Raw genomic sequence first — 16,174 nt, 5'->3', positions numbered from 1 at the left:
TTGTGGCAGGAATTTAAATTCGCCACCTAAAGTTAATGCATTTTATAGGACCAGTCTCTGCATTTTCCATAATGAGGAAGGCAAGTTCAGAGCTACCACTGACAAATGTCTGCATGAGGCATGGTCTGGGATGTGCTGATATATACTAAGCAGGATATAACAACAATTTTTGATGGCATCTGTTTTCTAGCCAAGAAAATGACCAGGGGATGCTAAATCCCTAAGATGACCAAATTGTTTGAGTAACAATGGCTTTAATTCTCTGATCTAGAGAAAACACATCTATAAATAAGGCCAAAGACAAAACAGGCATTTGGGGGTACATTCAAATTCTGTTTTTGAAAAACTATGTCTTTTATTTACATGACTGCAAAATTGGTTTATACAAAACACAAAGTCTTAAGAAATTTTTATTCCCCTGAAACTCCTACTACTTTATACAAATGGTAGCATTCTATAGACAGTGTTCAGCTACAGTGTGACATTATCTTAGAACACTGTTGACATTGGTGTACAAATATACAAAACACTGCATCTTGGGTGGTTTTTTGTGGGGGGAGTGAGGAAGACTTGCCCTAAGCTAACATCTATTGCCAATCATCCTCTTTTTGCTTGAGGAAGATTATCGCTGAGCTAACATTTGAGCCAATCTTCCTCTATTTTGTATGTAGGACGCCACCACAGCATGGCTTGATGAGCGGTGTGTAGGTCTGCGCCCAGGATCCAAACCGGCGAATCCAGGGCTGCTGAAGCAGAGTGCACGAACTTTACTATACCACCAGGCTGGCCCCCGCTTCTTGGTTTTTTAAAGACTGCATGGCATTCTATTCTTTTGCAGGGATGTACCATAAATTATTTAATCAAGCCTGTATTTTTTTGTCTTTGTCATTACAAGCAATGATGTAGTGAAGAGCTTTATACATATGATTTCCTATATATGGAAGTACATATGTAAGATAAATTTCTAGAAATAGAATTATTGAGTTAAAGAGTCTGTGCATTTCTAATTTTGATATAGCCCTTCAAACAAGCAATATGGTATTACTCTATTGTCAAACTTTGTTGTCTTTGTAAATTTGACAGGTGCAAGGTGGTAGTAACAATATTTTTAAATTTGAGGTTTTCTCACAAATGTGTTAGGATCATCATTTTTTCAATGAGTTTAAGAGCTATTTTTATTTCCTTATCTGTGGACCATCTATTCATATCCTTTACCCATTTTTCCGTTGGGATTTTCACTACTAATTTGGAGAAGCTGTGTGAGTGTAGGTAGATCAGGCTTTTGAGATATGATTTTGGGGATTTTTTACTGAATGCTTTTTATTTTTTTTCAGTTTGAATGAGGTATATTTGACAAAATTCTAAGATATTTAAAGTGTACATTGTGATGATTTGATATACGTATACACTGTGAAAGGATTCCTCCTATCTAATGATGAGTTTGCGTTCTGTGTTTGTTTATGGTGGGTTTCCTTTTTTCCCAGTAGAAGTGCTAGATTTTTATGAAACATATTTTTCAGTCTTTTATTTTATGGCTCTGGATTTTGTGTTATAGTCAGTCACTCCAGTTGGAAATTTCCTAAGGTTTCTTCAAGTATTCTTACAGCTTGACTTGTTTACACTTAAATCTGATTTCATTTGGAATTTATTCTGGTGAAAGGTCTAAGGTATAGATCCAACTTTCTTACTCTGAAAATGGCTACAGTTGCGCCAATACCATTTTACTGAATGGTCCATATTTTCACCACTGATTCGAGTGGACACCTTTGTCATATACTAAATTTCTCTATGTATTGTGTCTATTTCTGGACTTTCTATTTCGTTTTACCAATTTGTATATTTATGCTCTGTCATCATACTATTTTTATTATTGAGACTTTACAATGCATTTTAATATCTCTTAGGACTAGTATTCTCTTATTTCAGTCCTGTTCTGAGTTTTCCAGGCTATTCTTGTTTCTTTATTTTTGCTAACTGTGTTAAATGCATGCCTTTCCATTTATTCAAACCTCTTCTTAAAAAAATAGCTCTTGGTCAAGTGAGAGGGATCAAATCTTTACTGGAATGTGCCAATTATCAAATTATTGCTTCTGCAGCTCTCAGTACCTGCTCTGGGATACTGGAATCTTGGACTCCAAGCATTTCTTCTTCATGGTGAGTAGGATGCTAAGCTTTGGCAGAAGAGGGAACTGAAGGAACACTGCAGGAGGAAGGCAGCTCTCTTCTGCTTCTGGTGAGCTCTTTTTTCCTTACTCCTGCTCCATGGTCCATCATTGGTGTATGTGTGTTGGGGTGTCTGAGGGTGGGAGGGGGACAGATTTGGAGGGGCTCAGCCCCAGCTGTGTGGTCAGAGCATGCAGTCCCTCAGTGCCCTTACAGCACTGGCCCAGTGACCACCATGCCATCTGCTTTGCAACACAGATGGGGCACTCCAGGCCTCCTTAAGCCTGCAGTGGCATCTCAATTTTCTGAGGGCTGTTTTCTGTGAACCTCCTGAAGCAAACACCACACACTCCAGGCCATCCATCTGCAGCAGCACCCCGACTCCCTTTGCATGCCTGCCTGCTTCAGCTCATCTGTGCCCCAGAAGGTTGTTGTATCCTGCTTTCCCAGCTCTGGCCTTGGCAACCCAGCCATTCAAGGGGCTGCAACCACACCTTCTCCAACAAAGTCTAAACCCCAACCTGGGGGAAGAGGCCCCCTTTCAAGTTCATCCTTCCTGGAGTACTCTCCTCAGCCCTAGGGTAGCCCTCAGAATTCTCTGTACATCTCTATGGTTACGCTCCTGTTATAGTTTAACACTTTATATTAAACTTCCCCTGTTTAAAATACCATGCAGTTTCTGTCTCCTGATTGGACCTAGATTGATACTTGATGCTAAGGTAAAACCCCTAAGAGCTAAATAAGGTTGCAACTAGACACCCTAGACCAGTGTCTTCACCCTAGTGTACTAGAAGACTTTCCACAGAGTGAATGGGAACCCAGTTTTAGGGGAATCAGTCTCCTAATCTTTAACTTCTTAAAGTGATGTGTCTGAGATGTGTCCTTGAATGCTCATGCAGATTTCTCCACTCCCACAATTCTTTCAGAACAGCCCTATCCATCCAGAATTCTGCTTTGGTATATGAATCAAATCATTGATTTTGCTAAGCCCTCTTCAGAGATAAATGAAATCACTGTAAACCTGTCTTGGACTTGTCTTGCATCTTGCATCTTGCACACAGTTCCATTATAAGAGAAGAGGGGCTTTAGACAGAGGGTACTTTGGCTGGTGTTAGGATATTCTCATCTCAGATGTGTTGTGGAGAAGGGCTGTCAGAGTGATTCTGCCTCATTCACCTCCTGATTATCATCAAACAATGCCTGCTTATGAAAGAGGTCCTACTTATGAAAGAGAGCTTCAAACACCATAAATAGCTTGTTCATGTATTTCATTGTTCACAATGTTTTTTCCAAGCTATTCTCAATTCTAATTAACAATCTTACTTAGAAAGAAAAGTTCTACTCAATAGCTGATTCTTCTTCTTCTTGTTCTTTTTTTTGCTGAGGAAGATTTGCCCTGAGCTAACATCTGTGCCAATTTTCCTCTATTTAATAGTATGTGGGCCACCAGCACAGCATGGCCACTAACAAAAGGACGTAGGTCCGCACCTAGGAATGGAATCCAGGCCGCTGAAGTAGAGCATGCTGAACTCAACCACCTGGCCATCGGGGCTGATTCTTTTTTTTTTTTTTAATATATATATAACTGAAATATTTATCAAGGGTCCTTCTAGTTGTGGGTCCTTCTAGTTGTGCCAAGTGGGACACCGCCTCAGCATGGCCTGATGAGCCGTGCCATGTCCGCGCCCAGGATCCAAACCGGCGAAACCCTGGGCCGCCAAAGCAGAGTGTGCGAACTTAACCACTCAGCAATGGGGCCAGCCCCCTATAATTTTCTTAAAGGTACAAATTAACACATTTTACTTGAATTAGAAAACAGAAAAATTACGAAGTAAGAATGATTTGGCTGATGGACTTGAATAATAAAAATTGCCTTTGCCAATTAAGTTATATGTCAAGGATTTTCCATAAATTTAATGCACTAAATCTGCAACTTGAAGGTTTTTTGACAAAAGCATATTTGAAGTAACAAAAGCCTTTTATTTTTAATTGCATTTTCTTTCCAGATCCCCCCAGTACATGGTTGTATATCTTAGTTGCAGGTCCTTCTAGTTGTACTGTGTGGGATGCCGCCTCAACATGGCCTGATGAGCGGTGCCATGTCCACACCCAGGATCTGAACCGGCGAAACCCTGGGCCACCGAAGTGGAGTGCACGAACTTAACCACTCGGCCACAGGGCCAGCCCCCAACGAAAGCATTTTATCAAAAGATGTCTCAGGAAATGGTTTATTAAAAATGTTACATTTTCAACCCCCTTTCATTATATTGGATTAAATAAAGTGCCTCTAAGTGAAAGAGGGACATCTAAATTATTAGGCATTTGACATTTACTGGTCAGATGTTTTTGGTGTACCTCCCATACACTGAGACACTGACTGCTTCCAATGCCTGGGTAACATAACCTATGTGAGTCAGTGCTTTCGAATCCTTTGTTTTCTAAAAAATTAGGTGATAAATCATTAAACACAATTTGATGATAGCGCACTCGGTGATTTTGTTGGGCATATTACTTAATAGAAGTTGAAAGGACTGAACGTCATTGCTATATTAAAACTCTCTCCACTCCCAACCAATTATTTATATAAACAAGGTTTTCCAGAACTTATATCTATATATCAATTCAAGACAGAATACACCTGATACTGAATCCTACTTTGTTCTAGTAATAAATACTATTCAATGCAGGATATCTGAAATATTTAAAAAATTTTAAATATAAATATTAAATAATACATCATTATATATTATAGATAATAAACATAAAATGTTAAAAAAATTTCTCTTGAAAAGATATATGGTAGGGTGATCAATAAAAGAATTATAGGATAAAAATATAGTGCATTAAGATAAAACCATGTGGGAAAAGTGGAACATGAATCATGATCATAATTAATAGTTAATTATTTATTGCATTTGTGTGAAGCAATATGATAGATACATTTTTTTCTCAGTTGGACTGCAGAGCAATCTTAAGTGTTGGGAATTCTTATTCACATTTTACAGGTAGGTTTTTGAAGCTCAGGAAGGTTAAATAACTTGCTTTGGGTTACTCTGGGTACTTTCATACATTTTCATAGAATTTTACATAATTCCAAAACTGAAATCATGCCAAATGCATAATTTTGCAACCTGTTTTTTCTTTCATTTTACACTATAGGGTTAAGCAATTGTCTGTCATAAAAAATAAATTTTTAGAAACCAGAATTTTAAAGGCTATAATATAGACTATAAATAACATGGATCTGGCATTTTCTAAAAAAAATTAAAACTTCTTTCCCTCACCAACACTGCAGAGTGTTGGGAGCCTGGGCTGTGGGGTTGGGTAAAATCTGTCTGAGAGAGAAACCACGTGTGCCACGACTGACACTATGGCTTAACACAGGTTTTTTAACCACTGAGCCTCAGTATCTTCACCTAAACCTGTGGACAACAGTGCTTGTCTCCTAGTGTTGTTGGAGGATGAAGTGAGATTATGGACGCAAAGGGACAGCATAATACCTGGCACAGTGAGCTCAATAAAAATGATTAAGAAAGCACTAAAATATCCTTGTACATAAATCTCTAGCCACATTACCTTTTAATTCTTTTGAATAAATTTCTAGAAGTATAATTAAGGGCTCAGAGTATATGACTCTTTAATAGGTCATTATATTCCACCAAACAATTTTCCAAAATAGTGAACCTAGTTTGTATTAGAGAAGGAGCTCACCTTTTGGGTCGAGGAAGGCCCATGGGGGTAAGATTAGGGTCTGGCTTAGGAATGGTTTTCCGGATGCGAATCTGTGAGACTTTCTTTGGCCTCTTCTCTGGCTCGGCCTATTTTTAAGGGTTAAGAAGAAAGATGGTCAAGTTGTAAGACATTTTAAAAATATAAAGTCCCTTTTCTTGACACTCAAGATATCACTTCCTCAGTTTATAGATGATTCTAGTTTATGACAAAGCTACCCCTCCTACTCTTGCCGACAGTGTCTTCAGTGACTACCCCCTTTTATATTATTACAATAGAATTTGTATATTTAGTTCAGATATTTAGATTATCAATATGAAAATTTGCAGCTGTTAGAGATATCAGACATCACAAAATTGAAGAACACCATTGTTTGTTCACTTATCTTCTTTGAATACATGAAGCAGCTCTGTGGTCCAATTCTCTAACCAGTGTTAAATGCTGTTGTCAAGAAAAAAGGATCTGGAAAATAATGTAGGTTAGGAGATTCAGGGTATCTGTTAGTGGCTGAGCAGAAAAACTCCTGTCTTGGTAATCTCCAGTATTTAGCTGAAGCTAAAGGTGGTAAGTAAAGACACTCAGCGGCCTGTCTGTACCTACCATGTGATCTGTAGTCATCAATGGACACCTCCAGTGCCACCATCACCTGACCCCACTAGCACTTTATTTACCTCTTTCTGTTCCGGAGAGCTGCTCTGGGGCCGGGGGCACGCTGCTGTCACACCATCCAGCTCATCAAATCCAGGAACCTGGAACTCAGAGGCTGAAAGCAAGAGCTTGCTGACAGCTGATTCTGTTACCAAGCAAGACTTTGGTACCAAGGCAGAGAATGAAGGCTCTAGACTAGCACCACAGAGAGAAAAACAGAAGAAAAATATGAGACGGGTTCACTTTCTACCTCAGCACATTCAACTTAACATCCAGACTAAGGTTGAAGACTTTCCCTCTTTCTGGCAATGACATTTCCAGATAAACTGTTTGTTTTCTAGTCACTTCTAAACATAGCCTGTGTCTGCATATGTAAAAAATTAGAAGAATGTGGTCAATCCAGTTCATTGATATGGAGCAGTTTTATAAAGAAAAATATAAAAAGGAACAGACTTTTTGGAGGAAGAAGAAATTTAGTGAACTGAACAAATGAATTGCGCTCAGATGAGATTAATCCCATCTAGGCACTGAAGTTGGCCAAATGACCAAGACATAGCTGGAGAGGAGATGTGTGGTACAATGAACTGTCCAGTAATTTTGACTTTTTTCCCAATAAATGGTATTGATTACACATGCTTAGTCTTTACTTGTAATGAAACACACTTGAATCTTAGATCAATTTTAGAACAAGAGGTCAGAATCACATTATGCCTGACCCAGGCCATCTCCTAGCATGTGCACTCGTGTGTGTGCTTTCTCTCTGACACACACACACACTGCAACCCTCATGTGCCAGGCACCAGTGGAAGCTTACCTCATCTGACTGCCGCTGGTGTTGTAAGTAGCTTCCACGCCTGGAAGAGGCACATGTGGTAACATGGTGTGGCTGAGGTGAAGCAAAAGTATAAAAGCAGTAAGTTAGGGCAGTGGAACAACAGAAAAGGTTTCGATGCCTTTGTGGGCAATGGCACATGACACTCAATTAGAGCCCTCAGAAGACAAGCAATATCAGTCACTCAGAAAGATGAGAACCTCCCAGTCACGAGAATTACATTTTATGGGCCCATCACTGGAACGGAGGCAGGCTGACAGGAAGATCATTTTCTAACTAAACAAACAAGGTAGGGAGGGAAATAAAGAGAAGATAGTTAGAGAAAGGAGAGGAACAAGAATGACTTAAGCCTTATACCTTCTAATCAAGTTGTTGAACATGTATATTAAAGATTTTTAAAAAATAAATTAGGGGCCAGCCCCGTGGCCGAGTGGTTAAGTTTGGGCACTCTGCTTCAGCAGCCCATGGTTTCGCTGGTTTGGATCTGGGGCACAGACCTGGCACTGCTGTTCAGGCCATGCTGAGGCGGCGTCCCACATGCCACAACTAGAAGGACGCACAACTAGAATATACAACTATGTACTGGGGGACTTTGGGGAGAAGAAGGAAAAATAACTAACTAACTAAATAAATAAAATAATAAATTATACTTACATAATAGTATAAATATTTTATACTATTCAGCTCTGTATTAACTCTATTACAATAAAATCTGCAAATTTCTATGACTTCACAAAAAATTATGAAGAAATTTTCTTTTCTTTAAAGTCAAGTTCCACATAAAATATAGCTATGAAGATGAAAACTGTTGACAGGTTGGTTCATTTATAATTAAGCTTTTTATAGACGAAACCATAGTATTAATCACCTATGGATACATTAATCTGAGGCTCTGAATTTTTTGTGCCTCACAAAGTAAAACCTGTATCAGTTTCTACCGAATGTAGAGCACAATACAGGTTTAATTAATACGGTGTTGATATGATGACCATACAATCCATCTCCTCTTAGAACTAAGAGAAATTTGTTCCATGGCTAGGAAAAACACAGACAATTCAGATTTTTAGAATGTTTAGTAGCAATTCAGGATTCCCCAAGGAGTATGATAAAAGGAAAGAGAGGCAGGGTGGAGCTGACCAAATCAGAAATCAGGGACCTGGGTTCTAGGTATAGCTCAGCTCAAATATTCAGCAGCTGAGTGATCTGAGTTAGAAAAAACCAGGTGCCTCAGTCTCATCATCTATTAAAAACGTAAACTAGATGCCTGTTCATCCTATATTATACAGTACCGGAGAATAAGGTTCAAATAAGAAAATCCTATGGAAATATAAGTTAATTTTTAAGGACTTTGTTAAGTCTTGCTTTCTGGGGCTACCTAGTTTGCCTAATATTTCTACGTATGTTTAGAAAAGCAGCAAACTCCTAAACTCTAAACCATGGATATATAATGTTAAGACGCTTTCACAGCCAATGAGAAGAAAAAGTGCCTACCAACACCATCCCTCTACCTTCCACTTGAATTAAAATAATAAAATAAATTAAAAAATTTTTTAAATTTAAAAATGAAAAATAATTTTTTAACTAAAAAAAAAAAAGCACGAGCCAGAGGTAGTAAGGGAGAGAGAAAATATTCCATACAAGGAAACAGAAAAGTCAGGTGGGAAAGAGTTCTGTAGGAGGAAAAAGGGTGAAAGGGCCACATACCCTCACAGGGTGAAATGAGTAAACTACACATGACACTAACCTCAGAAATGAACACAGTCAGTAACACGATTTAAAGCTGTGTGTCACAGACACAGAGCAGACAGCAGTTATGAGATTGCAGAGGCATACCAACAAACCAGACAAAATAAAAGCAGTACACTATCATTTAAAACAACTTGATTCATTCTAATGTATTTTTATGGCTGCCTTATAAAAAAGTGAACATTTCTCTACTAACTGTAAGACAAGTACTTATAATAGTAATTCATCTTTCAATTTCAATCAGCCACATTCAGGTTCTGGAGTATTTTTCCAAAACTCTTTTATTTATTTAGTTTTCCGCTTAACTGCTTGGGGAAGTTCACGATATGCACCAGCAGCTTTTTAACGACACAGAATTATCCTGCATAAGAGACTGCCCCGACATCCAAAGAATAAGGCCTCTCCCAGGCTATTTGGAATTTTAAGGCTTTTTTTGTTGTTGAAATTTTAAACTATAGTCATGTGCCGCATAACGACGTTTCGGTCAGTGACGGACACACTGCATATATGATGGTGGTCCCATAAGACTAGTACCGTATAGCCTATGTGTGTAGTAGGCTATGTCATCTGTGTTTGCGTAAGTGCACTGTATGAGATTCGCACGATGACAAATCACCTAAGGATACCTTTCTCAGAACATATCCATGGTTAAGTGATGCATGACTGTACAGCAATGTTAAGGGCAAATTAAAAAAAAATTTAAGCTCCTGTTTATCCAAAGGATTACAAACGAGGATTTATCTATTATGTGTAAAGCAGTGTTTTAGGGATATAACTCTCAAATCCTTTTCTTCTCTTATTTTCAATTAGAAGGTAAAATGCTATTGGTGAAATTATTTTCACCACAAGAACTCTTTTCCAGTTCACTTAAAAATAAAAATTCTACACCTATAGTATGTAAATACCAATCTTTGAAGCCTCTCTGCTCCAGACAGAAATGCAGAGGTCTGTAAACTAGATTTGGTGATACCTGTATAATTAATATATTTAAAAACTACTTATTCTGTATCCTTTACATACCAAACACCAAGTTAGGTGTTGGTTGTATAGCACTTTGTCATTAAGATATAATTACAAGCCATTATTTGTCACTATTTAAGGCCTTTAATTTGTAACGGTGTTTGTTCTTTGCAAGGTGGGGGCAAGAAGAAAAAAGATTTAAAAGATTTGTTTGTTTGTAGAATGAAATGGACAGAAAAAAGAATGGCACAAAATATAGGAGTAGATGATGCAGGAAAATGGAAAATCAGACAGGTCTACACTTAAGAATTGCTGTTGCATTTTCTCAGCAGAGATTTGCAAGATAAACAGAAAGTGCAGACACAAAAGACTGCAAATAGCCCTGAATCTCCCCTAGTGCCCCTCTCCTCTCCCCAATAGCAGGAAGCAAACATGGGACATTTGCAAAGAATAGGGGACCGATTTTACCTGCTTATGGTGCCCAGAGTTGGCTGCCGCATGCTGTGAGTGGAATGAAGAGCAGAGATTTCGAAGGGGCAGGCAGTAGGCCCATGCTGGCTCCAAATGGACAGCACTCGGCCCACCGAGTAGGGTAGAGAACAGAAGACTTTGTCTGCTATGGAGGCTGGAGACCTTAACCCTTTCAAGCCCTGTGTAACCTGGGTCATGAAGAGCCTCTGCATGGCAGGCATGTGACTGGAGAAGCTCCGTTTTTTTGTCCAGATCCGGTAACATCCAGGGGAACAAAGTGCTAGAAGTGTGTGAAGGCCAAGGACAGAGCAGCCTGCTCTGGTCTGGACTATGGCGGTGCCTCCATAGTCTTGGAGAGGAACTGGAGGGTGTGAAGGAGCCTGGGCGCATGCCTGACCACGGAGGCCAGTGTCTTCCCTGAATGTGGCCATCCCAGGGCAACCGTGGGACAAGAAGAAAGAAAAGGTCCACTTGGGAGGTTGAGATGGGCACTGTGGGGCCTCTCCTAAGGCAAGCCTCGTTGGAGCACAGTGCTCCGGAAAAGTCCTTGGGGACTCAGCCATGCACTCAGAGCCTGATTTCACATGAAAGGATACTGGGAAGATTTCAGAACCAAACAGCAGCGATGGCATCTTGTCGCTCAAATCTATGAAATTCATTTTGATGGCTTCAAGAGAATAAAGTGTCAAAGGCTTACTATTAGGCCACTTATCCCATCCACTAGCTGCCAAATATGGATTCAACTGTATTGTATTATACGAAAATCCATCCAGGAGTCTTTTATATCTGAGTCGCTTGTAGCTTTTAGTCACTGGAAGAAGTTCAGAGGAATACGGCCGATATCTTAGTTTCTGGGTCTTCATGGCTGGGGCCAGTTTGGAGGCAAGAATGGACAGCTTGTTGAATAAGGCTGATTCTTTGGTAGGCTTCCTAACATTCAGGCTCCTCAAAGGATGGCACAGAATAGCCTTCTGCTTTGGTATTTGGCTAATTAAGCTCCCAGTAGGTACTGTTTCGGGTTCCAGTTTTGTGGGCGCAGATACAGTATGTGAACTGAGAAATCTGTGTGCTTTTGTGGGGATGGTTTCAGAGGAACTCTTTAAAAGGACAGAACTTCTGATTTTACTCACTTTTCTCCCCATGTTGACTTGCTCCTGACAGGTAACTTTCTTACATGTTCGATGGGGCTGCTTCTTTAAGGGAAGCACTATTTTCTGATGTGAAGTGTTCCCAAAGGCACCGTGTATTTCATCACACCTAGCAGAGGAGGGGTCTTGTGCTTTCCAGGGGGCACCACGAAGGCAAGGACCTGTGCACAACTTAATGTTTTTTTTTAATGGATGACACAAGCTTTCCTCCTGTGGGTCTTTCAACTTCTGAAACCGTGCAGCAATGTCGCCCTTGGCCAGCTTTGCTAGGGTGATTTCTTTCATCATGGGGAACTTATCTTTACAATCCTTAGGTTGGTTCTTACTTCGCACCTCATCTGACAACATATTAGATGATGTGCATTGTTCCAATATTGCATGTGCTTCTTTTTGCTGTATATGTTCCTCTTCCTTCTGCAACATGTGGTCCAAAATCTTCTGGCTTTGTTCGTCGGCATCACCAAGCATCCTCTGGGATTTAAAGTGGGTCTGAGAAATCTCACTCATATTATCACCGTGGCTATATTCTCTGGTAATCATCTCCTCAGATTCCTCCCCAACAGTTAAGTGACCCAGTGGTCCCCTTTGATGTTCTTCAGTTTCTTCACCTTTCACTGTAGTTTCTGTTTCCATTGTCAAAGGCAAATTTTTCACACTGATGTCTACACTGTTTCCTTCACTAGGATTACTCATATCCCTTGGTGCTCCTCTCTTGAGCTCAGGCAGGACTGTGCAGTCCTTTACGTTTCCACAAGGCATCTCATCATCTTTTGGTTTTAAAAGATTTTCCAGGTCAGTTTCTTCACTATTAATATTAGTTTCTGAATTTTCTTCAGAAGACAGACACAAAGGCATTAGCTCAATGGATTTCAGGATCCCTGGCGGAACAGAGTTCTCACCTTGGCATCTAAAAGATATTACCTCTTTTGAGGAAATTCCAAAGGTATCTTCCTTGTCAAAGTCAGAATTTATTTCCAGTTTTGATCCTTCAACCATTCCTTGTGTTTCTCTCAGACATCCTTCTTTAACTTGCTGTTCATGATGAATATAATTTAAAGACACATTTACTCTATCTAATATTTTTATATTTGGTTCATGATCTGCAATACATTCTATCTCATGGGCACAAGAGTCTACACACACTTCCATTTCACAATCTTTTAATGATCTGCATACTTTCTCTTCACATGATTTTTTTAGTTCAAGAGATTCCACTATAGAGGAAGTAGTATCTGGGAAATCTGAGTCCTGGTCAATCATTCCTGTAAGTGCAGCCTTCAGTTCTCTCTGAGACAGGGTACTCCTTGAGGTTTCATGTAATACCAGTCTATTTTGCCTTGCAGCACCATCAAATGTACTAGATGCCCTTATGTCCAGCACGCCTTCTGTAGGTTTATTACTACAGTCTGTGTAGATGACATCTACCACACCATCTGTAGACTCCGCACAACCAGAAATCCCTTCAAAGGCTCCTTTCAAATCGCCTTTCTCTGGACTACCTCCAGACAATGAGTTGTTACTGCCTGAACTGACTAGCAGATCCCTTTGGTTGTGACTTACCTCTCTGTTAGGCTCTGTGATGGTCTCTCTCTGGTCACTACCTAGGGTATCTTCACTTCTGCCTACATCTGGTCTGACTAGATTACTCTGGCAGTCAAAGACTTCATCTGCTTTCTGATCAAGAGTTTCAATTGTTTGGTTCATGATTTTAAAACTCGAGAACACAATACTAGGAGACTGGTCCAACAGTTTTTCAGGACTTGGAATGTTTGCAGATTGGTTTAGTTCTTGTGTGGCACAATCAGAGATGCTATACTTACAAAACACAGTCTCTTTGGGTATATTCTGTTCCTTTCCTTCTAGCCCTTCCTCACTGGGTTGGATGTAACTGGTGGTGTGACTGGAAGCTTCACTGTTTAACATGCCTACTGTTGTTTTGTTTCTAATCTCATCTTCTGGAAGGCTGCCTTTAGTTTCTCTCCCATCAAGTTCACTTTCCTCGAATGTATCAGTCACCTTATGGATGGTACTTTTTATGGAGACTTCTCTTCCTTGGGAGTGGTGATCGCTGCCCTGAAATGCATTTTCATACTTGGTTATCAAAGAGTTTTCAACTTCCAGGATGGTTTTGCTAGACTCAAAAGCAGTACAAGCAGAACCCATGCTCTTTTCTGGTGCATTTTTTCTTATACAATGAGAGCTAGAGAGATCCTGAGATCGAACACTTTGACATTCCATGACAGAAACCTCTTGAGGCAAGCCTGCTGCTTCTTTCTTACTTGAGAAAAGTCTGGAATGTAGATCTTCTGTTCCTGAATCAGCCATTTTACTTTTTCCTTCTAGACTTACTGGTTTGATGTTTAAGGTGGGATTGTTGGAAGAGGCACCACAGGTTTTGTCACCTGGTGGAGAGATGTCTTTCATTTTCGTCTTCCTGGAAATGGTTTGGGTATCAGCAATGACGTCTACTCCAGCCTCTAATGGAGGGTGATGGCTCTGTTGGGAATCCTTGCTTGTTGCTAAAGGCAAATCTTCGTCAGCTGGCAGCTTGGTGTGGTCTCGAGAATTAAGGGACACTTGATTTAAAACACATTCATTTTCTATTTTGTTTACAACCAGTTCATCGGAACAAGGAAACTGATTTATCTCACAGGCAATGCTCTGTTCATCTAAATGTGGAATATCATCTTGTGAGGTCTGTACAGCTTTTTCTGACCCAAGTCTGTAATCAAACTCTAGCGATGGTGGTAGCTGAGCAATATTTTTCTTGGGTCTTGATACCTCATTTACAGGACTTATCTGGTCCTCTGGCATTAAACTCACAGGGGATTTTCTTTCAATAAGAAACGCATTATACGATGCTTCATTTAACTGGGTGTTGCCTTCCAGATTTCTCTGGGTGCTGACTAAGGAGTTAGAGTCTTTACTGTAAAACTTTTTACTTAACATATTGGGCTCTATAGTGGTAGTCTGTTCTGGCTCTTCAATCTGCATCAAGGAGGAAAAACTGCTCTCTTCAGAGTGTCCATCTGGATGGCTCATATTTGTACAAGTTACTCTGTGGTCCTTACAGTTTGTCAAGCTACACCGAATCTCTGAAGTGATTTTCAAATCATTTTTTTTTAACATTACTTCTGTGGCTTCACTAAAAGAATTGGCCATTAAAGAACTAGAACTGTCTGTGTGGATACCAGCTTGAATGCACAAGTTATCATGGATATTCTCTTTCGGGGAGTCAACAGTCTCTTTATCACCAGAACAATGATTACTAGCATTTGCTTCTGGTTGCCTGGCATTAACAAAAAAGAGTTCCTGTGGTTCACTTCTGGGGTTCAAAAGTTCTTCTTCATTTTCTTTCCTAGAAGCCAAGTTCTTGCTTTGATCATTCCCATCAAAACAGGAATTATCTGTCTTTTCAGCAGATCTCTTCAGCAAGCAATTACCTTCAAAACCACATTTTTCTAAGGATGTTGTTCTGGATTCTGGACTAGACAAACTTGATGTGAAATGTGAAACTTCAGAATTTTCTACAACAACTACATTTCTTGTAGCTTTGGGACTGCCATGTGCACAACTGTGTTTTTCATTATGGTGGCCAAGAATCTGTTGGTGATTGTCATCTGCTTCACAGACAAGGTTTAATTTGCACAACTCTTCCTTTCCATTGTCCACTTTGGAAATGGCACTGTTCCCTGGTAACAATGACAACCAAGAAGGACAAGTTTTTAATTCTTCACATTCTTTTTCTTTAGGAGTTGCTTCTGTTAATCCAGGGTCCACAAAGGTTAAAGGCTCTAGGGACACTATTGTGCTGGTTTCTGAAACCTCACCACTGGTCATGATTTTGTCTACTTCTGGGTATTTGCTGCACCCAGCTGAGAGACCTTTACTCACATTGCCATTCTTGTGTCCTTCATTATTATCCATCTTAGTCCCATTGACCTTCATACCTTGTACCTCTTCAGTAGATTTTAGCAGAGTTTGTTCTGTAATCTGTACACTTCCTTCTGCATAAGAGAAATAAATCTAAATCAGTATGCAATCATAAAAAAAATCATTTGCTCTACTTGTATGAATTTAATCATGCAACCAATGGCAATAACAAAGATGATCCGACTCAAAAAGAGAATTGCAAAGTTAGTGCACAGTATTTTTGGTTTTGTTCTTCTCTGCAAAATATGACACAGGGCCAAAAGTATACGTGGCAGAAACAGGTAATTGTGAACAAATGCTTTCCTCTAAGTGTTAGTTACCTAAACGTACTTACGTAGCTGGACAGCTGACTACAACACGGAGATATATGCTTAATTCAGAAGAAGCTTCCATTGTAAAACACAAATAAATTAGACTCACAACAATTTATATTATTAGATAACCCACTTCTTATTACTTGAATAAATACTAAATAAGTCATAGATAAAATTTCTCTTTGATAAAGAACAGTTATGCATAAAACCTAATGTAAAAGAGATTAATC

General features: G+C 39.5%; 1 protein-coding gene across 19 annotated transcripts in view; it reads right to left on the bottom strand.

Annotated features, from left to right (window-relative positions):
- Positions 1 to 16,174, bottom strand: part of PRR14L (proline rich 14 like) — a 63,083-nt gene that overhangs the window by 14,165 nt on the left and 32,744 nt on the right. For all 19 annotated transcript variants that reach the window (XR_011441712.1, XR_011441713.1, XR_011441715.1 and 16 more), the window contains 4 exons: positions 10,547 to 15,704; positions 7,355 to 7,426; positions 6,564 to 6,735; positions 5,875 to 5,981 (listed from right to left, as the gene is read on the bottom strand). Coding sequence is in view for 10 of the 19 variants with exons in the window: in XM_005612411.4 (XP_005612468.2) it covers positions 5,875 to 5,981; positions 6,564 to 6,735; positions 7,355 to 7,426; positions 10,547 to 15,704 (5,509 nt within the window). In the remaining 9 variants the exon portion in view is untranslated. The remainder of the gene's footprint in view (positions 1 to 5,874; positions 5,982 to 6,563; positions 6,736 to 7,354; positions 7,427 to 10,546; positions 15,705 to 16,174) is intronic.

Source organism: Equus caballus, chromosome 8 (assembly GCF_041296265.1).
Source record: "Equus caballus isolate H_3958 breed thoroughbred chromosome 8, TB-T2T, whole genome shotgun sequence".
NCBI classification, from domain to species: Eukaryota; Metazoa; Chordata; class Mammalia; order Perissodactyla; family Equidae; genus Equus; species Equus caballus.
Note: the sequence above shows the minus strand (reverse complement) of the source record. Positions and strands in the feature narration are given on the sequence as shown.